Source organism: Camelus dromedarius, chromosome 16 (genome assembly GCF_036321535.1).
Source record: "Camelus dromedarius isolate mCamDro1 chromosome 16, mCamDro1.pat, whole genome shotgun sequence".
NCBI classification, from domain to species: Eukaryota; Metazoa; Chordata; class Mammalia; order Artiodactyla; family Camelidae; genus Camelus; species Camelus dromedarius.
Genome location: NC_087451.1, coordinates 9,930,037 through 9,956,651, shown reverse-complemented (window position 1 = coordinate 9,956,651; position 26,615 = coordinate 9,930,037). Strand labels below are relative to the sequence as shown.

Below are 26,615 nucleotides of genomic sequence, written 5' to 3'. Positions count from 1 at the left end.
ATGTATAATAGTTCACAAACATCCATCTCTCTGTTCATCTATCATGAATATACATGTCTTTAATCACAATCCCCATTTTCATGAAATTGTCATTTTTAACCCCAGTTTCATCTAATTTTACCTCTATGAACCAAGCACCTCTAAATGTAAGAGTAAATGGTATAATAATCACTTAAGTCTTAGTAGAGCCTTCCCAGATATTGAGAAAGTGACCAACTCCTAGTGACTGGGTAAACGCTTTCTTTGAAAGTCAGGTGATTTCCAAGTCTTTTGTTTTTAACGTTACTGAACCTCACTGAATTGTTGACTGATGGAGTACTGAACTTAATTTTTAAAGAACGATCTCTAGGTGATTTTAGCATGTAACTTGGAAAGAGTTTAAAGAATCGACAGATGTTGCCAATATCATACATCCTTCCATTCTTATATACTTATATAAATGAATGAGTTTTCTCAGAACTTCACATCTATAAAAACAAAAAATAGGTCCAGAATTGATGAAGAGCCCTGTCTCATTGAGCAATATTCTTCCACAAAGACTTGGAATAATTAAAATAAAACACACAGAGCTCCATTTATTTTTATTCATAGACCATGGCCATTTTATTTTCCCTGTTTAACAATTATGTAACAAAATGTGTGGCGTTTTATGCTATTTTGATCAACTGTGTACCACTAGTAATAATAATAATAACTCAATCCAGAAGACTCAGAGCATTAGTGTCACAGGAAAACAAAACTTAAAAAAATTTTCGTAAATGTATCCACTGACTGCAAGATATTGGCCACTTACAAGTCCAGTGACCTTGGAGAAGTTACTTAACCTCTCTGAACTCTGTTTTTTTTTTTTTAATCTTCAAAATGGGAATAATGATAGTTCATAATTCATACCTTTGTTATGAACACTAAAGGAGTGAATAATTTCGTGGAAGAAATGAAATGGAAATTCGAATGATGTAAAATTTCTGACTGGCTTACCTAGAGATTAATAAGAGGGCTTTTTTTTTATATTTTAAAATATGCATGGTGGTAGGTATTAAATTGCTAGGGTATTTAAATTCCACTGGATACCTTTAAGAGTGATTAATGGCTTTATTTTAAAATGTCAACATTTACAATACATTAGGAATTATGTCTTTTGCAACTCTGTGTGGTGAAAAATGTCAGCAAAATGTATCGGGAGTTAGTTTTTTGAAATTATTTTATGTTTATGAGCTTAGAAGAAGACCAGAGCTGAGCAGTGCTCGTTTATCTAGAGAACTGCCTAAATTCGGACCCTACATAGTGCTCAAGAAGACAGGAATAAAGGCATTTCACTTATATATACTCTTCCCTAACCCGTCTTGAACAGAATTGAATGGAATCAATTCCGCTCCGCGTTCTCGCCATTGACAAAGCCTGTAGTAGCCACTTGCAGCCAACAGGTGGCACACGTGAACAGGCTCCAGGGGGCGGGTCCCCGAGCACGCCTCTCGGTAGCCCGGTGGAGTCTCTCGGCTTCCGTTGCGCATCGAGCAAGATGGCAGCCTCCGAGACGGTTAGGCTACGGCTTCAATTTGATTACCCGCCGCCAGCCACCCCACACTGCACGTCCTTCTGGCTTCTCATCGACTTGAACAGATGCCGAGTGGTCACGGATCTCATCAGTCTCATCCGCCAGCGCTTCGGCTTCAGTTCTGGGGCCCTCCTGGGCCTCTACTTGGATGGGGGGCTCTTGCCCCCCGCCGAGAGCGCGCGCCTGGTACGAGACAACGACTGCCTCAGGTGCGCGCGGGCGGGGTGGGGCCCGCGCGGGGCGCCGGGGACGCGCCTGCGCACGCCCGGGGCGCCTCGGGCCTCCGGAGACCGCGGGGGCTGGGGTGGGGGTGGGGCTGTCAAACTGCACTTCCGTGAACCCTGGAGATTCTGATTGGTCTAGTCAGGCCTGGAGCTCAGGAATCTGCGTTGTCATGAGCATCCTTCCCCGTGGATGCTTTTGATGCCGGAGGGTGGTGGACCGAACTTGGAAAAACCATGATCTTGTGTCTGGGCAGGCCCCGCGTTTCTTCCAGCCTTGATTTAGCAAGCGCTCACTCAGCCAGTCGCTGTGTTACCTGCGCGGGGTGCGGGCTTGCCAGAGATCCGGCCTTCCCCGGGAGGGAGGCTCGGGAGGCGCCCAGGGTCAGGTGCAGGGGACCCAAGCAAACAGACGAACGGTCATGTTTTCTTTACCACGTGCGGCTTGTCCAACGTCAGTGCTCCTGCGCCACCCTCTGAGACTGGTGGGTGTCATTCAGTGTCTCACCTGGCTTCTCTTTTAAGAAGGTGTTTGGGACCTTTTGGGTTGTGAATTGGGAGACAGAATATTTTAAAATATGCTTTTGGAAATTTTTGAAGATGATACTGAGATGAGTTATCAAGGAGCAGTTGTAATGTGAATTGTCCATGTGTGGTTGATTCGTCTCAATGATAAGACACGATCGTTTCGGTTCTGATTCATATCTTGGACTGGTTTGTTCAGGGCTTCTTTTTAAAGCTTCAGCTACAGTGAGAAAAAATTCCAGAGTTGTGAATCAGGCTACTTACTTCTGCTTGCCCTTTGTTGAATGTTGAATATTCCTTTCCCCAGAGCATGTTAGATTCATAAGATTTCTTCAAAACATCAGGGAATTTAACTTGGAGCAATTACTACATCTTTGAGTGTATGCATCTGTATGTGTGTCTCTTTTTTAAAATCAGGAACGCTATGATTTACTAACAGTGTTTAGCTGTTTCCAATGACAATTTGAAATAGTCCAAGTTTCTAAAACTTTTTTCCCCCTTTTTATTCATTGTGAAATGGATCTCCCTTCTCTCTGCAATTTGGGAACTATAAATGTTGCCATTGTAAGGACTATGTCCTCTCCTGTTAAGTTTACTTTCTGATCTATCTCCTGCCCAATGAATTAATAATTTGCCAATAGGTAACTGCACTTATATTTCAATTAGTGAATCATCCGGAAAGTATACTCTTTATAATGAAGTTAACAGTCAAAAGCAACCATGAAAGCTGTTATAAGAAATAAATACAGCACAGTGGCAGGCAGAATTCCTCCTCAACACCAGAATGCACAATAGAGGAGAGGGTATATCTCAAGTGGTAGAGCATATGCTCTGTATGCATGAGGTCCTGGGTTCAATCCCCAGGACCTCCTCCAAGAATAAATAAATAAATAAACTAATTACCTTCCCTCACCAAAAGCAAAATGCACAATTGCATGTGGCAAGAAATACCTCTGCAGCTGGCTTCAGTGGTAAATGGGGAAAACTGAATTTTGCAAAGTTTTGTATGTTTTTGTGGTTTCTTGTCCCTAGTCTTTCTCTGTCTTTCCTAACATTCACTTTCTTCAGAGCTACAGAAGAAAACATAAGTCTCTTTTTCTCAAAGGTACCTAATATTGTTGACATAGACCAAAATAACCAATTTCATGTTTCTGTGTATTATCTGGTGTGATTTCAGACAGGCAGACTGGATAATTATTACTGGATAATTGCTAAATACGAGAAGTGGTTGAGGAAGGAGAGCTCATGGTGGAGCGCAAATGGTCCGGGAACTGGTGGAACACAGATGGTCTGGCTGGGACTTAAAGGATGGGTGGGAAATGTTGGCTGGCTCAGTACAGTAGTCATGGGGGAAAAAGCTGCCCTGACTTGGGAAGAGACGAGTTTGACCAGCAGAAGGGTTCTGTTGGGATTGCGGGGAGTGCTGAGGGAAGTCCCATGAGGAAAAGTGGAGCCTGTTTGTGGGAACCCTGAGAAATAACCCTGGAGGCTGGAGAGGCATCTGCACACTTGTGTCCGTGGCCATTTCCTCATAGCCCAGTCCCTGAGCCCCCAGACTGCCTTCCTGTGCTCCAGGCTGCGGACGCTGAGCTCCCGGCCATCTCAGCTCCCATTCTGCCAGAGCCCTGGGGTTAGTCTGCTCCGGCTGCTGTGACATCACCCCACAGGCCTCCCCCACCGAGAATTCCCCTTCAGCAGTTCTGGAGGCTGCAAGTCTGAGGTTAAGGTGCTGGCAAGTTTTGTTTTCTGCTGAGGCCTCTCTCCTTGGCTGGCAGACATCTCCCTTGTTACTCTGTCCTCCTTTGACCCTTTCTCTGTCCTCACAAAAGGACACATGCCCTGGTGTCTCTGTGTGTGTCCCACTTTACTCTCTTATAAGAACACCAGTCAGATTCTTCCCTCTAATCAGAACAGCCTCTAGTGCCCAGGGGCGAATTGAGACCAGTGGAAGCCAGGCCTGGGCCGCTTTCATTCTGGGACATTCCCTTCCTTTTCTTTTATTAAAGCAAAACCAAACCAAACCAGAAGACTTGTTGTTAAAGAAAAATTATACTTCAAAATAGTTCAGGGTACAAAGTCCTTTGTTTCTCTTCTCACATACTCATCCCACACCGTACCCTCCGGAAGTAAAAAGTGGCCTGTCTTTTCCATACAAACACACATACTTACACTTTTTAAGTGCACATGTCATTATAATATACATGTTGTCCTGCACCTCACTTTTTTACCTAGCATATCTTGGGTATCTTACATTTTAGGAGATACAGTATGTGATGTTCACCATTTTTTTTTTAAAAATGCCACATGGTATTCCATGCCACATAGCATGACCCTGTCAGTGTATTTAACCAGCCCCTTATAAATGGACATTTTAAGGTGTTGTCTTAGTTCTATATAAAACTAACCTGCTAAATATATATATAACTGCTGTATATAAAACAGATAAACAACAGATTTCTTTTGTATAGCACAGGGAACTATATTCAATATCTTATAGTAGTCTATAGTGAAAAAGAATATGAACATGAATATATGTATATGGTGGACTGAAACATTATGCTGAACACCAGAAATTGACACATTGTAAACTGACTACCCTTCAATTAAAGAAAATATATATATATATATAAAACTAAAACTGCTGTGATAAAAATACCATAAACTGGATAGCTTATAAACAACAATTTATTTCTCAGTTTAGAGGCTGGGGGTGTCCGAGATCAGGGTACCAGCAGATTCATTATCTGATGGGGACTTGCTTTCTGGTTCATAGATGGCACCTTTCACCGTGTCCTTTCATGGTGGAAGGGATCCAGGGAGCCCTAAGGTTCTGTTTTATAAGAGCACTGTTCTCATTCATGAGGGCTCCACCCTTATGACCTAATCACCCCCAAAGGCCCCCACCTCCTACAGCCGTCACATTGGGGGTTAGGATTTCAACATATGAATTTTGGGGGGACACAAGCATCCAGACCTTGGCGGTTGTCTGTTCTTCCCTGTTACATGCTGCTGTAGTGAATATTCTTGTATATCTTTGTGTACTTGGGCAGTGATTTAGTAGGACACATTTCTAGAAGCAGTACTCCATGGTCAAATTTTAAAATTTGATAGATGCTGCCACATTGGCCTCCAGAAAAGTCGGACAGGTCTGTATTCATGCCAACAATGTGTGAGTTACTTTTGTTCACTATTATGTGAAAGGTAAGAGAACAGAGTGATTAAGAGCTCGGGGTCTGGAGTCAGAACCCTGGGTGGGAATCGTGGTTCTGTGACATTAATTGTGTGCCCTTGGTCGAGTCACTTACTTCTCTGAAGGTAACAATGCAGGGCTCTGCAAGCAGCAGCCAGACAGGCGGTTGCAGGGAACAGATGGGACCCAAAGAGATTACAGGTCCCTGCTTTCACCCCCTTTGTTGAGTTTCATCTCCATTTGATGGGAGAAGCTCATTAAAAACCCACCAGCTGCTGCCCCCAGAGGGCTAACGACATTCATCATGTTAATAAAAACTGGACTAACATTTGGGGATGGCACTTGCTCTGAGCCCCGCACTGCTCTAAATGTATGTAATAACTCATTTGAGTACTATGATTATTATCACTACCCCCATTTTTACAGATGAGAAAGGTTGAGGTAATGGTATTTTAAAAATTTGACTGAGAAGGATTTGAATCCAGACAATCACTTTGGCCTTGGCAGGCAGTGGGAGTTGGGGTGGGGGTCAGGAGGTGCAGATGGGTATGTCTGTATTTCTGTATGATAGAATCCTAGAAGTGAAATTGCAGATTTAAAGGGGAGACCGTGTATTTTGATAATACTACCCAGTTTGCCCTGCAAAGAGTTTAAATGAACAGTGGAGGATCTGTTTCAAAAACTTCTTGAGATCAAATCTCTTGCACTGTTAATTGTATAGGTAACTCAGCTTTTCTTTGTAAAAGGACATGTACACTCACTTTTGATTATAAAAGGACAGTCATATTTGTCATCTGTGATCCAAGAGGAGAGGCAGAGAGCATTGCCAGGGAAAGCGTCCACCCTGAAAAGAGTGGTAACTAAGCAGACCCGGGTGGACCGTTTCTTGTTCTCTACATGGTGTTGTGTCCTCAATCTTAGTATGTTCCAAACTGTAATGATTGTCTTCAGGAGTAGCAGGCAGCGAGGCTGCAGCAGTCAAAGGTCAAATATCCACAGATCCACGGTCTTCAGAATGAGGGAGGTGATGCTGAGAGCTGCCCTTGAAAGCAGGGTGCTGTTGCAGGCCCGTCTGATAGCCAGGGCTCCTGCCTGCACGGGATGCAGCACGTGCTGTGCCCAGTGAGTCAGAGAACCACAGTGACTGAACAGAAAGTCTTGCAGCCATTTTCAGAGTTTGATGGAAAGTTTGCCCCTAACTGATCATCTCAGAATTGAAACTTGAGTCATAGCATTGCTACAAGTGAAAACAAATTGATCAAGAATGTTAAGGAAAATGCTGTATCTTGGAAGTTGCTTAGTAGTTCTTAGATTCACAGGATGCCAGACTAGCTTTTGCCAGTTTAAGAATTATTTCCTTGCTGCTTGATGCTGAGGCCCACAACTGAGAGCGGAGGGTAATGTGTTTTTGTAATTTAAATCCCTGCTCTTTCAGAGTTTTATTTCTCTCTTCATCCTGATCCTGATATCAGTAGCTTTTATTTTACCTTGATTTGTCTGTATCTGTGTATTTGTGATTCTAAAGAATAATTGAGGCTTTTTTTCAACTACCACATCGACATAAGTCCACAGGGTTTCTATACCTTAAAAAATGTAAAGAATGCTTATCAAATATCATCTTATTCACCAGTTGTACTTTATTTTCAAATATGATTGTCTGTGTCTTTCCATGGTCACTAAAAATGCTTGCTGAAATACACAGCTGGATGTAACTGTACTGAAAGAATAATGCATGCTTTTAGCAGGCATTTTGAAGTCCCCATGCTGTGCTTGACACTGAGGACACTCACTCAACTTTCTGTCATCGGGCTGTGCATATTAGAATTAGCCATGGCCAGTTCACAGAGGAACCAAATTCCTTTACTGTAGTGAAATAATTTGGGATGAACTGTGTATTAGGTTGCTAGAGAAACAGACGCAGTAGGAGATGATGTAGGTATAGACATAGATGTAGCTGTGGATACAGACATGAGGTTTATTATAAAGAATTGGCTCATGACGTTATGGATGATTGGAGGCTGGAGGTCCTAAGATCTGTAGGCTGGAGACCTTGGAAAGCTGATGATAAAGTTCCAGCCCTGGAGCGAAGGCCTGAGATCTGGGGGAGCTGATGGTGTGTTTTGGCCTGAGTCCTACTCTGAAGGCGGGAAGTCTGAAGGCGGGAGAAGTGGTACCAGTGTCCCAGCCCAAAGTTGTCAGGCAGGGAGAACAGATTCCCTCTCGCTCAGCTCTTTATTCTTTTCAGGCCGTCAGTGGACTGGGTGAGGCCCACTCAAACTGGGACCAGTTTGCTTTATTTATAAAGGCAGTCTGCTTTATTTAGCGTACAAATTCAAATGTTAATCTCAGCCAGACACCCTCACGGACATACGTGGAACAATGCTTAACCACATATCTGGGTATCTCGGCCTGGTCAAGCTGACGTATAAAATTAATAATCACAAAGTGTTATGGAATTTTACGATGGCTGTCAGTACCCCAGAGAACATAAATTGTTCAGTATTTTCCTAAATTTGAACAAAATAAAAATGAAATCTGATTTTTTAAAAAGTGGCTTACAGTTAAAAACAAAAATGAATAATCAGCATTCTCACCATTTGGTGTGGGTGACTGTGGGAAGATTGTGAACTTTGAAGTTAGACAGACAGGTTTAAATCCCATTTCTGTGGCTTGTTAGCTGTGGACCTCAGGCAAGCTGCTTGTCTGAACTGTAATTTTGTGATGTTTTAAAATGAAGAATGCTACTTCATTGTTTAGAGAAAATCTATAGAAAATGTTTAGGATGCAGTAGATGATCAATAAATAAAACTAGTCATTTGAAAGTAAAGAGTCTTTTGTCCTAAAGTGATGTGACATTTTTTCATCGACTGATGACAGTGACAGTTTGAAGTCATCTCAGTATATAACTGCGTCCCGGAGACACGCTTATGAATTACTTCCTAAAGCATTCTGTCTTGTTCTTTTGATAGAGTTAAATTAGAAGAGAGAGGAGTTGCTGAGAATCCTGTAACAGTCAGTAACGGTGACAGTACTCGTTTATTACCTAGAAAAGCAAAGAAGCGGGCATTTAAGTTGGAGGAGGATGAAGAAACTGAGCTAGATTACAAGAATTCAAAGAAGCACTGGAAGAGGCACGAGAACAGTAACAGTGAGAAGACCTTGGATCTAGAGCCAAAAGCTGTCGCAGATCAGACCGTGAGTAAAAGAAACAAGAGGAAGAACAAAGCCACGTGTGCTGTAGTGGAGGATGATGACGGACAGACCGAAAGAAAATCGCCAAAGAAAAAGGAGAAATGTGAGTATAAAAAACAGACAAGGAATCCCAAGTCTTCTAAAGCACAGTCAGTGAAAGGGTGGCCCATCCAGAAGTGCAGCCTTCCAAAAGGTTCTCCTGCTAGAAACAGCCTTGTTAAAGCGAAAAGGAAAGGTGGCCCCGGCGTTCACACAAAGGACAGTCCCGCTTCCTCCTCCGAGTCTGAGTCTTACCATGAGTCGGCCAGCGATGGGCTCAGCAACGTCATCTTGGAGGTCAGACATTCCTCAGAGAAAGTGTCAACTGAATTATTGAAGGAAGGATCCTCCGTGAAAAACACGACAGCAAACAAAGTGGCTACAAAGATTGGCTTAAACTCTACCCCCATCAAGGGCAAGACCCCCGGGACATCATCTTCTAGTTCGGACTCGAGTTCAGAGTCGGATGACCCATGCGTGATACCAAAGAGTGGCCCGGAGTGCACTGCAGACTTCTTAAAGACAGTAGGCCTCTTTGCAGGAAGAGGTGGTTCCGTTCCGGGGCCCTCATCCCAGATCCCGAGTGCTGCCGAATGGAAGCAGCCGGACTCACATGGTGGCAGACCGGCTCTGGGTCCTCCTCCCAACGTGACTCTCCCCGCCGGTTTGGGAAGAGGTTGGGGCAGAGGAGAGGACCTTCTTTCTTGGAAGGGAGCTAGGGGTCGGGGTGTGCGGGGACGAGGTCGAGGACGAGGGCATGCCATTTCCTGTGTTTTAAATAGAAGTGCTGACTATCAGAAGCAGCAGCAATTGAATGAACTGGTGACAAACTCATCTACTATTATCCAGGTAAGTCTTATTTATTGTGAGTTTACCTCCTCCCCTTTCCTCCCGTATTGTGGCTGGAGTTGATGTTGTGGGTTCACATTTTCTCACCAGTAACAAAACCACATGACCCATACTGTTTTTCAGAATCCCGTAGAGACACACAAGAAGGACTACAGTCTGTTACCGCTGTTAGCAGCTGCCCCTCAAGTTGGTGAAAAGATTGCATTTAAGGTATATTTTTTAAAAACAGCAACAATTACAACAAAAAGATTATCTCCCCTCCCAATAAACTTACTCATTAGCAGGTCAGGTTACATTTATATTTATAATTTCATATAATTTATGAATTATATTAACACAACTTGATACATTTATTAAACTGTGATTTATAATTATATTTATTAAAAACCCTTCCTGGATTCTACCTCTTGTATTCTCTTGCCCAGCCTGTAGTAGGTGCCAGGTAATTGTTTTCTGAATGAATATAAATGTCTCAGCCTGCTGTGTGGAACATTGCAAGTGCTCAAGAAAAAAAGGCTCAACATGTTGCCAGAAAAACCTCCAAAACCGCCCAAAACCTTTCCTACTAGAACCCGTTTGCCACAGGTTCATGGTAGGGCTCCCAGGGTGGAGCAGTGGGCACCCCGACACTGCGTGTCTTGTTTTCTCAGGGGTCGGGGAGAGGAGCCACAAGACTTGTGTATTTGTGTTTTTTTCTTCTTTTGTAGCTTTTGGAACTAACGTCCGATTATTCTCCTGATGTCTCTGACTACAAGGTGAGATTCTTTATTTTAAAATAATCAAGTGTCAGTATATGAAAGAAGCTAAAGTCATATTTAATACTGCTAATATGGGTCATATAGATTTTTATGGAGTCAATAATATCATAAGGTAGAAAATGAAAACATTTGTCAGAATGTAAACTTTTTAATAGTATCAGTTTGACGTCTCCCAGTGTTTTTTTTCCTTAGTACTTGGGATTTGGTTGGTTAGTTCCAGGTAATTGGTGTTTTATCATCTTTTTCATCTTCTTAGCCCCGTAATATAGGTGACTGCATAACTTACCATCTAAAACAGAACACTTGTGTGTGAATGGGATTGATATTGTATTAATAATTATACTGAAAGGAAATGTAAGTGGACCTGACTTGGGCAAACCAGGATGTTTTGTCACCCGACCGTAGATGACTAATTTAATTCTGTGCCATGTGAGGAAATGGAAATACACAGAACTGATATGTCTGCAGCCTCTAGGAATCGTGATTCCAGATGATATTGATACTTTTAAAGCTCATATTAAATGGATGTTAGTCGTGATAGTTATTACGTTGGAAAGCTATTTCCTTGCTTTATTTCCCAGTATTTATAGAACTCTTTGAAATTGCTTTTAAAACCATTTCAAGAGTGAAAATCAGTACCACTGTTTTGCTTTGATGTCAGGTGCTGTTACTCAGCTCGATCACCCGCTTTATTCATTAAGCTTGTCTTTAAAAGTCAACTCAGTCTATCTTCAAAGAACATAGTCTCCTCAGCCCCTGACTCTGTCTCATTTGTGTCCGTGGGATTTTAATTTGTGGAGGTGACTGAGTGATGACACAGACAAGCCAATGCTATTGGGAGAGGAATTTATTACTTACATTGCCGGAGAGGAGGGGGATACCCCGCCAGGCAGGACCACAGGGGACAGAGCTGGGTGGGGTCGGGAGGCGGAAGCAGGAGGGAAGAGAAAGCCTGGGCTGTAGCCTTGGTGGGGGCTTCCTCGGGATAGGCAAGGCTGGGTGGGGGAAACAGTTTGGGATTGGCTAGTTGGAATAATCAGGGGCTGCCCCTAGTTGTGTGGTACCTGCTCCTGGGGTGATTTAGACCAGGGAAAACACTGGCTTGGTGTGTGGGAATTTTATTTCCCTTACATGTTGATTTCTTTAAAACTTTTTAAAACTTGAGATTAAAATTCTCATAAAATTCACCATTTTAACTATTTTAAAGTGTACAATTCAGTGGTTTTAGTATATTCACAGTATTTCACATATTGATTTTTGACTTGGACTTTTATTTTTGAAAGGAAGGAAAAATATTAAGCCATAATCCGGAGACCCAGCAAGTAGATATAGAGATTCTTTCATCCTTACCTGGTGAGTCTTCTAGAAGAGAGATGGAGGAAAATGGGGGCTCTTCATATCCACAGTGGTTTCTAAATAGCTTTTTCACCCAGGAGCTGCTGTCTTCCTCGGCCTCTGTGGGTAGTGGGCACTCTCCACTCCCTGTCCGCACAGAGCAGCCTGCAGGGGGCGGCGGGACACACTGTGCTCCCACTAGTAGTGTTGTGTGTCTGCTAAGAGTTGTTGGATTTGTTCCCAAAACTGTTAGGCAAGTTGTTCTTATTACTGTAATTATATAATTTCACAAAAATTACATAAATTGATGAAAAATTATGGCAAAGAAATTATTTCTATGCAACCCAAGTTGAATGCTGACCCAGGATTGTTACTGAAAAATTTGCCTTTGAATTCTTCGTGGGTGGGTCAGCTATAAGGGATTGGGAAGAATTTGGAAAAAATCTAGGGAGATTCTGCACTTAGATTGTGTTGCTAGCTTTGGTATTCTTCCATCACTGAAAAAACCTCAAAACTGGAAATTGTGGAAATTGCACACATAAATTAAGGATATGGTTTATAAAAGAAAGACAACTTGTCAGTGGACTCACAAGACCTGTACTTCAGAAGGTTGGCAGAGGAACATGCTTCTGTGCGTTAAGTCAAAATGAAATGTGTAAAGTACATGTGTATACACACTCTCACATGTTATTTTAAATGGTTCCCTGCTTTACCCCTGATTCACCCCACCCATTATTGGCTCTGAAATCCTGGAATAAGAGGGCTTTTACTGTATGTGACTTAACTTGAATTGTGTTTGTCGGGGTCCCTGGCCAGAGAGTAGAGGAGACCCGTTTTTCTTTTGCAGACTCTAAATAATTATTTTATTTTCTGCTTGTGTTCAAATAAGGGAGTGAGTAAAAGATTCAAAACTCCAGAACACAGAAATCACTCAAAAAGGTTTTTCAACAAAATTCATTTATGATATTAAATAAATGATTAGCTATAACTTACGCTGGTTTTCCAGCTTCCTTCTGATTAGGTTTCATTTGAAGAAATCCCCCCTCATAGGAGTAGTGGACAGAGAAGTTTGTTCATGATCAAATTCTGTGGACACAGCCTGATTACTTCTCGTCAGGTGATTGACAGTGGTGACATCCAATTAGAACTTTTCTTCTTGGAAACACTTTATCTATTTTCTAACAGAAATACAGGTAGTCCTCACTTTGCATGGTTCTGATATATGTGAATTTCAGGAACCACAAGTGAGTTAAATAAAACCAGTCCCCCAATGACGTTTGGTATGCTAACTGTTAACTGTGGATAATTGCATAAATTACTGTTAGCTCTTCAGTCCGTAAACCACTACATAAATAAAAGATCATGATTAGGGACCAGTCACAGCCCCTCTTTCAAAGTCTCTTGGTGGTTGGTGCACATGTGAGTTCTCGAAACACAGCAAAGTATACAGTTGTGCTGTCTCCTTGTCTCTCCATGGTAAACCCATGTGACATTCTACAGAAATGGATAAATGAAATAGGGAATTGGCCAACAAAGCTGAAAACACAACAGAGAAACAAAAAGTGATAATGCTAAAAGAGGCATCCAAATCAAGTTTAAGTGGAATCAGAGGAAATAGCTAACCGTGGGGATGCTGACACTGCGGTTTGGGAGGACTTCCTGATACAAATGAGGACAGTGGTTGTGAACGAAAGGGATGAGGAGGTCCTGCAAGTGACGTCAGCAGAAAACTTCACAAAACTGTGAAAAAGAAACTCTCTGAGCTATTTCATGACGTTGAAAGCTCCAAGAATAAAATATTGAAAGCTGATCCAAACTTAGGAGCAGGCCAATTCAGCAAGGCGTGGAAGAGACGCTCAATCTGTACTGTGGTTACATGACAGAAGGTGAGCGCTGTTCCCATTACCCTCGGTAAGTTTCTTAGAAAGAAACAGAGCGCTTTGATCCTCAGTGGTTCTAATATATTAAATTACAGTGTACTACCTAAATAGTGGTTTTATTCTTTGTTCTTCCCTATGCAGTAAAGGTTTTAATGTCTTGACAAAAACTTTTAAAGATCATGAGACAGTCACAATTTTTCCCGTTGATTAAGATTGTTTTGCATGATCTCAGCCTGCACGGTCATTTTAACGGCCCCACCCTACCATGCAAAGTGAGGACTGCTCTATTACCAAACAGTAAGCATGTGTAATTTCTGAGGACACAGCAAGATATAAGAATTCTGCGGAATTCTTACTACCTTCCCTTGTTGGAACCTGTCAGTTATTTTGGGGGTTATCTTATGGTTACACATTCTTTTCTGGGACTACTAGTGATAGTGCCTCCAGCTCATTTCTTGTGGATGAAGGAAAGATTGTTGCCGATAAATAGCCAAGATCCCTGTCTGTCGGTGCAGGGTTTTTGAAGGATCTCCTGCCACTGAGCACTCCGTACTGCTGTGTGTGTACCCCGCCTCCCTGTCAACGGACAGTTTGTGGTTGTTTTACTAGTGATATGAATTCCCTGTACAGGAACATTTTCACTACTGGGAAATGACTTATTGTCTCCCCCCCACTGTCTGGTTTCAGCCGTGAAAGAACCTGGGAAATTTGATTTGGTTTATCACAACGAAAGCGGAGCTGAGGTAGTGGAGTACGCGGTGACGCAGGAGAAGAGGGTAGGCGTGCTTCTCTTCTCGGGATTACTTATCATCTGTTCTCTTGACTGGCTGCTGGTGGTCTGGAAGGTGGCAGTGCAGCTTCCTGAACTGCCTGTGTTAAAAGCATAAAGGATCTAGACCCTGGGGATCTCTGTCGTGCCTGCAGTGTGGCTGTAACAGTGCCAAGTGCCAAGTTAGGGTCCCATCTTGGACCTCAGAGAGTCCACGTGACAAGATGCACAAATAAGTCTTATGCAAGAGCACAGAGCTGCATAAACTCAGTTTTATAGGGGTTTCAGGGGAAAGAAATAGCGTATTATACATTCAGAAAAGTACATGTAAATGTACGACTTGAACGACTCTCACAAATGAGCATACCCCATGTGGTAACCCACACCCAGATCAGGAAGTAGAACTTGAACGGTCCCTCCTGGAATCTCCACCATCTCTCCTTGCAGTTACTACTGCCTCCCAAATGTTATCACGATTCTGACTTATAACAGCATAGATAATTTTGAACAGTGACATTACACGATGAATCTGCCCTTAGACTTTGTTTAAATTCTTAAATTGTTATTTTAGGAAGTATATGGTTTAGAGCTTTTAGGCAGGCTGACTTCCAGAGGTGCTGGAATGGCTGCCTCCTGGACTATGGTCGTGTTCAAGGGAATAGAATTTATATTTAAGGAACTGCTGCTCCTTACGGTGTTTATACTTGAAATGTTGTATTATTCTGAGTTTTTAGTATTGCACAGTCACGTTTTATCTGAAATGTAAACTTGTGGGAATACTAACCAGACTGTATGTTTTTCTTTCTCTTTAGAATAGGTGATACTGTTAGAGATTTATTGCAAAAACACATTTTTAGGGTCTCTGGTAGGCTCAGCAGATTTGGCCCAGGCTCCTGTACGTCTTTATTTGCAATATATGCAGCCCCACTTTTTGTTGAAATGTATTCTTGGAAACTACGTTGGAAAACTACACTTTGGAGGCTTTCCTCTTGGAGGCCTTATTAAACTGAGGCCTGAAATAGAGGCTGTAATTACTTTTCTTTGACACTAGATGGCCCTCATTATTCATCCATATGGCCATTGTTACCTTTGCTTTTCTCTTGGTAAAACACGAAATAGCGCCTATTTTTAGGCAGCACAGGAAAAGAACCACAGAGCTGCACGGATGGCCGTCAGCAGACTAGTGATAACCTTTCTGGGCCACATCTGCCTCCCAAGAGGTCTGCGGGCTGCCTGGCAAATCCTCCTGACCCTTTTGTAACCAGCTAGCCCTCCACCCACAGCCCCTGCTCTAAATCAAAGAAAGATGAAATATGTTTAATGTAAAATTTAGCTGCATTCCAGAGAAACAAGTTCTTATACACTAATTGAACTGGGTTCTCTGGACTCAGATTACTCCAGGTCTTCAGCCATTCTGCACAAATGGAAATTGACTTAAGTTTTTCCTTGACTGACTAAAATTTATATGACCCCAGAATGAAGTCTCTAAACTGAATATTTTATATTTTTCCCCAGATCACCGTGTTTTGGAGAGAGTTAATTGATCCAAGACTGATTATTGAACCTCCGAGTAACACCTAAAATGCGGAGCTTCCCTGAGGGTGCGCGGTGACCTTTCCACCTCGTGGTTTATAAATGTCTTATTTGTGAAAGTGAATATAACCTGAACTTTTTTTTTTTTTTTAAAGAGGATTTGAGAGTTGTATGCATTTTTGGTTATCTTCACTTTATTGCATAGGAAAAAAATCTACCTCATCATTTAAAATAACATGGGTGTTGCTTTTGTAGACCATTTTTTCCCCACCAGGCTTCATTTTAGTAACAGAATTTAAAACGTAACATTCCTTCAGGCATCGTTTCTAAAGCAGTGTGTATGGTTTCTTCTCTTTTTTTATTTTTTATTTTTGACCATCAAGTAGCCGTCGTCAGTAGGAGTTTATAATACCAAGCACGAGAAAGTGCTGCGTATCTTGTCTCAGTAAGTTTTATTAAGTAACATTTAAAAATACAAAAGCATGTTACTTGACTTAATTTTTTAACATTTAGGTGGTTCCATTCAGTGTGGAATATCTACATTTCAAGTATTTTATACTAGTCGTTGTCAAGGGTTCACAAATAGTTGGGTTTGCTGCAGGCACGGAGTTAAGGAATCCTTTCACACTTTTCTCAGCTTTAAAGTGAAGGATTCTCAGGCCTGTCGAGAGCAGTGAAAACAAGACCCTGTGTGTGTGTGCCTGGGGAGGAACGAGGGCTCTGCGCAGGTGGGGGGTTTACTACGAGCTCAGACCAGGGGATGTGTTACCTTGCTGCTAAATCCCAGGCACCTGGCTGAGTGTGCTGGAGTGAGGATCTTGGACAGAAACTTCCTTTTCTGTTATTATTCAACACAAAGCTAAAAAAGGCTAAAATATATACTGTGAAAATGGTTTTCTTTTAACGGAACATCAGATCCCTCCTTCAGCTTTGCAGGTTTTTAAATAAAATCACATTGAAACTAAACTTCCGTGCCGAGTCATCTTGTTCAGCTGAGTTTGGCGCATTGTTGTCATGTTTTCCAGTAATGCAAAAGATTAAAATTTTCTGGAACAAGAAGGTTTGCCTTGCTAAAGACTGTGGTGTTGCAAGGTTTAGTCTCATGGAGTTTGTTAGGTCTGGGAGCTGTTGGACCAAAGAAGATACTGTCCAGTTTTCATTTGCAGGCCATTGATGTGTATCGAAATGTGTATATATTGATTTGTAATGAAAAGTATTATTCCAGAAAGAGTGAGATTAATGTGAATGATGGGGTCCTGACCCTTTTGTAACCAGCTGCCCTCCCCCCACAATCCACTGTTAGGATGGCTCTTATCAACAACACAAGAAATAGGGGCGGGGAGGGTACAGCTCAGTAGTGGAGCACATGCTTAGCTTGCATGAGGTCCTGGCTTCAATCCCCAGTACCTCCATTAAAAAAAAAAAAGATACATTGGGGGAAAAAAGGAATAGGAAGCAGAGCAGTGCTGGATTGTCCAAATGGTGGACTAGGCCTAAGCTTAGGGCACGAGTAGAAAGGAGCATCAAAAACATGAGAAACAAAACGTTCTGAAAGAATCTGATGTCGACCAAGACGTACTAATGTCCACCTCGGGCCATCACAGGGTTATTGGTACAAGATTCCCTCCCACTGAACAACCACAGAACTGAACAAAATACGTGATACAGCTTTTTTCAAGCAAAAGGTGATGTAGGTGTATGATCCTGGAGAGACGGGAAGCGCATGGGGTAAGCCTCCCAACCTGCACATTTCTGCTGTGGTGCAGGGAGGTGGGTCCTAAGTGGAAAGGTGTCTAGCTGAGCTAAGGGGGCCGGGGTTGGGTTAGGGGGCTACTGAAGAAGCTGAGAATTGAGGGACGGGTTACTGAAGAAGAGGAAGTTGCCCGGGAATTCAGCATGGTCCTTGGCTGAGGGCTAGGCTGCACAGGTGCAGGGCGAGGCTCTGTGAGGCCTCTGTGAGGCCCAGCAGAGATGATCTGTGTGGGGCTGAGGGCTGAATGGTGATACCAGAAGTTGTGCAGTTCTGGGAGGTATTGGTGTCTGGCCTGGCCAGAGTGCACAGCCTTTTATGAGCACCTTGGACTTTCAGGTGAGACTCCAGAAAAGACATGATTTAGGAGTCAGGAATATGTCTTACTTTACAGGCTGAGCCCTAAGATTAAAGTCAAAACTAAAATATACCCACTCTAATACAGAATAAAACCAAGGCTGACATGGCCAAAAGGGTATGCCTGTAATCTGTCTACCAGGACAAAAATCAGGACCCTTTAGAAGAAGATAATATAAACCAGACTTCTTAAAATATATCACCCATGATGTCCAGCATACAATAAAAAAAATTATGAAATGAATTGTGAAAAAGCAGGGAGATTTGACCCCTGATCAAGAGAGACAAACACATAAGAATCAATAGAACAGACTCCAAGATAACCCAAATGTCAGAATTAATGGTCAAGGATGTTAAGTAGCTATTGTAAATATTTTTATGGACTTAAAGGAAAACAAAGTAGAATGAGTAGATAGATGGTTAATTTCAGCAAAGTAATGGAAACTATAGAAAAGAATCTAGTGGAAATTGTAGAATGGAAAAGTAAAATATCTGAAATTAAAATTTAACTGTAGGGGATTAACAGCAAGTTGAAGACTTCAGAAGAAAGGATTAGTAAACCTCAAATCAAATTAATAGAAATGATCCTACCTAAAGAACAGGAAGAAAATAAGATTTAAGAAGATTAACAAAGCCTCGGTAACCTATGGGACAATATCAAGCAAGTGAACATATGTTTAATTGCTGAGGGAGAATGAGGCCAAAAACATGAAAAAACAAAGACCAAAAAAAAAAAAAAAAAAAAAAGCCCAAATTTGGAAACAAAGATCAAGTTACAAATCCAAGAAGCCCAGCAAACCCCAAGCAGGATTGATTGATTGATTGATTTTTTTGTCTGGTGTAGTCTTTATTTCAGATATTTATTAAAATACCATTAGATTATTCTTCAGGATAAGAGCAAAGATCATCCCCTGCAAAAACTTAGGAACTATGTACAGAATTTTACAGAACAGAGGACAACACTTTAGCTGAAGCCTGCCTACTGACCAGTGAAGGGTGTTCTGAGTGGAATCAGCAAAGAAAAAGAACTCAGGCAGGGAAGGAAATGAAACTGCAGTTGTCATCAGGGCAAGTCTTGTGATAGTCACAATTGGAAGGTTCGAGTACAGCACAGGGGTTCCATGGGTCTTTATGGCTACACCCCTGGCTAAGGCGCCATTAGGTCAATATCACTCAAATTCCTGGCCAGCCAGACTCCCGTAGCAAAGAGTCCCAAATTGAGGATTAAGTTCCTCCAGAAGTCATTCTCATCGGTAGCGAATTGGTAGATACCCCGAAGCCAATCTCTCACATTGTCCAGGATTTCGGGAGCTTCATTTGCCTGCAGTGTTCATGCTGACCCCACTGGAAGCCATAGCAGCACCCAAGCAGGATTAAAATAAATAAATAAAAAGACAGCAGGGCACATCACAGTTAAAATGCTGAAAATCATAGTTAAACGGATAATCTCAAAACTCACCAGAGGAAATGAAATACATTACCTACAGGGGAATACGGATACCAATGACAGTTATCTCATCAGAAACAACGGAGGACAGAGGACAGAGCCACGTCTAAAGTGCTGAATGGAGAGAAAGTCAACCTAGAATTATATAGTCTGTGAAACTATCCATTAAAAATGAAGAGGAAATAAAAGACATTTTCAGATAAGCAAAAGCTGACAGAATTCATCCCCAGCAGGTTTGCACTACGGGATATGCTGAAGTAAACTTGCAGCCATACGAAGGATGAAGAGTCCTGGAAACGGTAAATATGTGGAGAATGTATTTTTTCATACAAAGCTGTATTTTCTTCTTTTATTTTTCTTGAGAAGTGACTGACTGTTTAAAATAAATGTCATACTATAATACTGTTAAAAGATAAACTGAGGCACATAAAACTTTTGAAGCATTTGTGCAAACACTGATTTTTTTCCCTTTTTCAGTTTTATTAGGTAGAATGATTACAGTTTAACTGCACATACACATTATATTGCATGTAAATACGTATGCACAGTATAGTGCACATTTTTTTAGTTTACGTATATGTACTGATTATTGTTTCTAAGAACAGATTAGAGCTTTAGCTTTTTAAACTTACAGAGTTATCAGAGGAATAAAGCCAACTACAAAGAAAGAATCAACAGAATGGGTAATCCAAACATTGTGCTAAACTGAACGTGGCTGGGGGCGCTCTAAGCGGCAGGAGCCAGGGGAACAGGTGCAAAAAAATGCAAGGCTACTTCGTTGGCTGTATCTTGAGCAACTGCAGTATTTGGAAAAGTCTAGTTGGCTGCTTGTGATTGGTCGTTCTTAAGTTTTGATTTCTTAACCCTGAGGCATTTACAGAAATTGGCTCTGGCTTAGGTTTTGGCTTGCTTACGTTAGCCACCCTAGGCTAATGACTTCCTTGTTTAATGACTTGAACAACAGGGAGGGGTTTATTATGTAAGTATATGTAAAACACAGGACAACAATAGCAAAGGAGGTGGTAAATGAAACTTTAATGCAGTAAGATTCCCATATGTTACACATTCATTTTATATATTCATTCTAAATAGACTGTGATGAGTTAAGGAAGCATATCATAATCCCTAGAACCACCACCAGAAATACAATAAAGAGAAGTGTAGGCAAAAGGCCAATAAGAGGACATAAAAATGAAATGTATAGCATATTTGATTAGTAAAAAAAGACTGGAAAAGAGTAACATAGGAACAAAAACCAAGGAGAAAACCAAAAGCAAGCAGCATTTTGGTAGACTCAAAATCAGTAAGTACATTAAATACCAATGGACTAAACACGCTAATTAAAAAGCTGAGATTGTCAGGCTCAAGTACATTCAGTCTACAAGAGACACACTTAAACCTAAAAACACAGAAAAGTAGAAATTAACAGGATAGAAAGCCATACAGTGGAAACAGTGAGATGAGAAAACTAGTGCGACTATATGGTATTGGACAAAGATTTTTAAGAGAAAGATTATTATGAGAGAGAAGGGGGAACTTGCATAATTATAAAAGGGTTAAATAGTAAGAAATATATGAAATCCTTAACGTGTATGTACCTGTACTAGTTTCCTAGGGTTGCCATGCCACAAACTAGGAGACTTGAAACAACAAACATTTATTCTGTCACCATTCTGGAGGCTGGAAGTCTGAAACCAAGCTGTCAGAGGGCCATGCTTCTGCTGGAACCAGTAGGAAAGACTCCTTTCTTGCCTCTTCCTGGCTTATGATGATTTTCCAGCAGTCTTTGGTGACCCTTGGCTTGCAGCTACAGCACTCATCTCCGTCTCCAGAGAAGACTCATCTGCATTTCTCTTCGTATGGCACTTCCATAAGCCATGTCGAATGAAGGCCCACCCTAATGACCCTGTCTTAGCTGATTACATCTGTAAAAACTCTGTTTCCAAATAAGGTCATAATCACGGGTACAAGGGGTTAGGATGTAAACATATATTTGGGGGGGGTTCAGTTCAACCCATAATAGTGCCTAATAACAAAGCTTTACAATGCATAAAAAAGGGACAAACACAAAGGTGAGAAATAGACAAGTTCCTTATCATATTGAAGAAATTCACATCTCCTGTCAGTCTCAACATATTTCAAAAGACAAACATCTTAGATAATAGAGCTGAAATGGAATTAAACTAGAAATCACCAACAACAAGCTATCCAGGAAAGCTCTAGATATTTGGAAATGAAGCCATATCCTTATAAGTAGCTAATGCATCAAAGAAGAAATTACAAAGGAAATTAGAAAAGATTTTGAATGACACGATGATGAAAACGCATACATCAGAACTTGCCGAATATAACGGAAGCAGTGTTTAGAGGGAGAGCTATAGTTTTAAACACTTATATTAGAAAAGAAGAAAGTTTAACAATAATGCTTTAATGTTCCAACTTAATAAACTTGAAAAAGAAGAGCAAATTGAACCAAAAGTAAATAGAAGGAAATCATAGATATGAGGGGGAAAAAAAAAGCAGATAAATGACAGGGAAAATTAAAGCCAAAAGTTGGTTCTTTGAAAAAATTAATTAAATTAAATAATCTATTAGATGGATTAAATCAGAAACAAAGAAAGAAAACAATTATATCAGAATGAAAGAGAGGGAATCTGTAATAACAGATTCTCTGATATTAAAAGAGTAATACGGTTGAGTAAGGACCTCTGAAAATTCTGCCTCCGTAAAAGAAAACTAGCAAAAATTGTCAGGAGGCAGTCCTGTGGGGCGATCTGAGAGGCTGTCATCCTGGGCTCGAAGGGGTTTGAGTCCTCAGAAGTGTCCGCCGGATGGGGCATGACTCTTAACGTTTAGGCTATATATTTATTTCAGTCAACAGTTCTGGCTACCACATGGGACCCAGAGCAGACTTCTCTCCTTCGCCTGCTCTCTATCAGGATTCCGTTGCCTTGGTACCAGCAGAGGCCTCTTGGGCCCATCTGACTCCTCAGAGAGTCCAGACAAATTTGGATGCAGGAATCCTCCAGAATGCATTTGTTTGGAGGCTCACTGATTCTGTCCCTCAGTTTCCTGCTGTCCTTTGCTTCTGCCAAGCGCTTCCCCAGGAGGTGGTTCTGAGCAGGCCTTGGAGAAAGGGGGTGTGTGCCTTTCCTTTGTGGGTCAGGCAGCTGGTGTTCCATGTCAGATGACGTCTGTGCACTTCTTAGCTGCTTCACGAGGCCTCACTACGATCCACAGGGAGTACAGATGACCCTTGAACAGCAGGGTTGGAACTACATGGGTCCACTTATACATGGACTTTTTTCAATAAGTATATATTGGAGAATTTTTTGAATATTTTTGACAATGTGAAAAACCACACAGACAAACACAGTAACCTAAAAATATCAATCCAAAGAGTTCAGAAGAAACTAGGTATGCCATGAATGCATAAAATATATGTGGATATGATTTTATTTTATCATTTGCTACTATAAATTCAAGGGCTAACAGATAACGTTAACAAAATTAACAGACAATTGACACAACATTGTAAACTGACTATACTTCAATAAAAGTATATATATATACAATACAAAAAACCAAAACCAAACAAACAAAAAAAACCTGACAAATTTTTTTGGAGACGAGTGCTTCCGAACGATAAGTGCCAGACGATAAGGAAATTATAGAAGAAACAGTGCCGCAAAACAGAAGCCGTCTGTTTATTCAAGACTGCTTTTGAGGGCTTTTGCAACATGGCTCCTTCTATGATACAGGCACTGAAACTAAAGCAAATAGAGAATGAAAGAGCAGAAAAGTCACATAGAAACTATGATGTATTTCCATAAAGTTACATGGAATGTGCCTGCCTCTCCTGCCTCGCCTTCCATGTCCTCTGCCTCTGCCCCGCAAGACAGCAAGACCTACATCTCCTCGTCCTCCTCAGCTGACTCAGTGTGGAGACGTGAGGATGAACCTTTACAATGGTCCACCTCCATTTAATGAATAATAAGTAAACACCATGCCGTACAGTTAGTAAACTTATCTGTTGTGAATGTGTGTGTGTGCACGCGCTCATGTGAAAAAGTAACTTTGTAGCAATAACTGCGCAGACATCTTTATGTTATCATCATCATCCCTAAGTGTTCATCATGAGAACACCGTGTGCAAGACTTGTATTAAAGTGGAGAGCCTAATCCTTACACAGGTGGAAGGGGAGTGATACTTAATATAAACATAATGTGTTAGCTTTCTTACTGTTTTATAACTTAGCTTTCAAAGAATTACATTACCATACAGTATGTCTTTCTCTCTTGTAATTGGAAAAATTGCTTATCAGCCTATCATCACAGAGAAGTGATTTTTTAAAAAATGTGTTTCCAATAGTGTATGATGAATATGACTGTAATGTAACACACCATGAACATTTTATAATGATTCATTTATTAGTGTACAGGCTAGGCTAACTATGAAGCAATCATATCTGTAACACCAGGCCACCATAAAGAATCATATTGCTGCTGCTTTGTTACCAATGCATGACTTGTTACACCTGTAAATAAATATGAATTTTTTCACATTAAAAAAAATTGTCAGGATCAACTTTTTCAAAACTCTGGGAAATGTAAACCCTGGGGGTGGGGTGGGAATTTGGGTCCAGAGTGCCACTCTGTGTTACTCTAAATGTCCGTTTTGAACAAAAAATTGATGATACATACAAAGACAAGAGAGCATGGCCCATATTAGAAAAAAGAAATCAACAGAACCTGTTCTTGAGGAAGTGCAGATATTGGACTTTCTAGACAGAAGTTTTAAATCAGTTATTTTAAATATGTTTGAAGGCCACTAGGAAACAATGCCTAAGGAAATAAAGGAAAGCATGAGAATGATGTCTCTTTAAATAGAACGTGTCAGGAAGGAAATAGAAATTATTGTTTTTTCAAAAAGAACCAAATGGAAATTCTGGAGTTGAAAAGTACAATAACGGAAATGAAAAATTCACTAGAGGGGCTCAACAGCAGATCTGAGCAGGCAGAAGAAAGAATTCACAAACCTGGATATAGATCAATCGAGATGATCCAGTCCGTGAAACAGAAAGGAAAGAGAATACAGAAAAATGAACACAGGCTCAAAGACCTGTGAGACACCAACAAGCTCACACACATGCACAGGATGGGAACTCCTAAAGGAGAGAAGAGAGAGGGAGGGCAGAAAGAATATGGGAAGAAATAACAAAGGAATAAAGAGAGTATACTAGGAACTATTTAACACAGAAGAAGTTAGTAATGGAGAAACTGAAGAGCAAAAAAAGATATAAGACAACACTAAGCAGCAAATGGCAGATGTAAATCCTGTCTTGTTAGTAATATAATGTAAATGGATTAGATGCTCCAATTAAAAGCCAGAGATTGGCAGAATGCACAAAAAACATGCTCTGACTGACTATATGCAGCTGACTATATGCTGTCTACAAAAACCACATTTTAGAACCACAAAGACACAAATAGGTTAAAAGTAAAAGAACGGAAAAAGAGACACCGTGCAAACAGTAACCAATAGCAAGACAGACCACATCTGGGTAATAAAATAACTCTCAAATTTAAAAGACCGAAGTAATACAAAGCATATTCTCTAACCACAATGGAATGTGTTTAGGTAGGTCTCAGTAAATGCCGCATGGAATTTGATAAACATGAAATGCGTCCCTCCTAGTCTTCTTCCCTGACTAACCAGCCTTTCAAAACTCTCTGTCTGGAAGGGCAGTTCTAAAAAGCATTCTCGCATGACAGGTCACCTCATCCACAAGAGCTAGGTCAGAGGGGATTCTACAGTTTCATTTCCTGGAAACTGCTCCCTCCCTCCCCTTGGGAGGCAGCATTTCATAGTAAGAAATGCTTCACTTCTGGAATCAGGTAGTCTGAATGCCAATAACCTTTTTTATTTTTTTTTTAAGGCAAGGTTTTTAGTTTCTCTAAGCCTCAGTTTTCTCATTGGTACCATGAGATAATTACACCTCAAAGATTTAATACGAGAATTAAATGAGATACTAAATCAATAAATAGATCTTAATTTCCTAGCTTCCTCCTCCTTCTGTCTTCCTCCTTCTCATGCAAATAACAACAGTGCAATATGAAAGAGAAGAAATGGGGTAAAGGGTCTTGGAGGAATAGAATTAGGGGAAGCAGAAATTAGGCTGTTGAGTAAAGCCATCCTGAGCTAGAATCCCAGTCCTACAGACACTCATCTGTAAAATGGATCTAATGACTTCCGTCTTGCAGTGTTTACAAGGATTATAAGAGATGATAAGGATCTATATGACTTGTCTAGCACCCAGTAGGTGCTCCATAAATAGTAGTGGTCACTATTAACAGTAGTTAAGACATTTTTACCGTTTTCTCCTTCTTGCTCCCCACCCTGTCCCCAAAGCAAACTCCAGCAAACTCCTCCCAAGACACTCTCTGCTCCCCATGGCCTCTCTTGAACACCTCTTGCCTGCTGTATACCCACTTTTCCTGCACCCAAGCCAGAGTGGGGAGGGAAACAAAGCTATAATAAATCTAAACAATTTTGAGGAAGATGTTTAAGTTCCAAAATTATATGTGTGTGTGTGCGCACATGCAAGTGTGTATGTATGTGTGTGAGAGGAAACCTCAGTTAAACTGGGATGTCTCCAAACCCTAGTAAAGTAAAAATGGGGGGTGGGGTGGGGAAAGCATGTTATATCAGTGACATGTAAAGAAATCATCATTTAAGCATGAGTGTGTTACCACGGGCTCCAGCCTGCAGAGACCTGATGCCCGGAGCCAGAACCAGGGAAAAGGAAGGAAGGAGTTTTGAAGAAAGAAAAGAAAGAAAGAAGGAAGGAAGGAAGGAGAGAGAGAGAGAGAAAGGAAGAAAGGAAGAAGGAAAGGAAGAAAGGAAGAAAAAGAAAGAAAGAAAGGAAGGAAGAAAAGCAGCCAGCGTTTAACTGTCCTTGAAGTTGTTATTGTTGTTATTATTATTATTGTTGTTGTTGTTATTATTATTATTATTATTATTAATTATTATTATTATTTAAAGGCCTGGCCTGATAAGACAGCCTTGCTCACGAGGGCAGTGGGGACAACTCCGGTCGGGATGGGTTCTCTGAAGCTTCAAAGGAACCTGCCACAGGCGCGTTTGTGCAGAAGCCCGACTGGATCTTGGCCTTGACTCCGGGACCCCGGGTTCTCCACGCGGCGTGTCAGTTTC

General features: G+C 41.1%; 1 protein-coding gene across 2 annotated transcripts; it reads left to right on the top strand.

Annotated features, from left to right (window-relative positions):
• The first annotated feature begins 1,485 nt into the window (after positions 1–1,485).
• Positions 1,486–16,812, top strand: COIL (coilin). 2 transcript variants are annotated; one of them, XM_031468092.2, is made up of 7 exons: positions 1,486–1,764; positions 8,461–9,571; positions 9,695–9,781; positions 10,279–10,326; positions 11,613–11,682; positions 14,232–14,320; positions 15,829–16,812. In XM_031468092.2, exons 1-7 carry the CDS (start codon positions 1,520–1,522, stop codon positions 15,892–15,894), a joined length of 1,716 nt encoding a protein of 571 aa, XP_031323952.2. In that variant the 5' UTR covers positions 1,486–1,519; the 3' UTR covers positions 15,895–16,812. The 2 variants fall into 2 exon arrangements, with proteins under 2 accessions (XP_031323952.2, XP_064351022.1); XM_064494952.1 differs by lacking the exons at positions 11,613–11,682; positions 14,232–14,320.
• Positions 16,813–26,615: the final 9,803 nt, after the last annotated feature.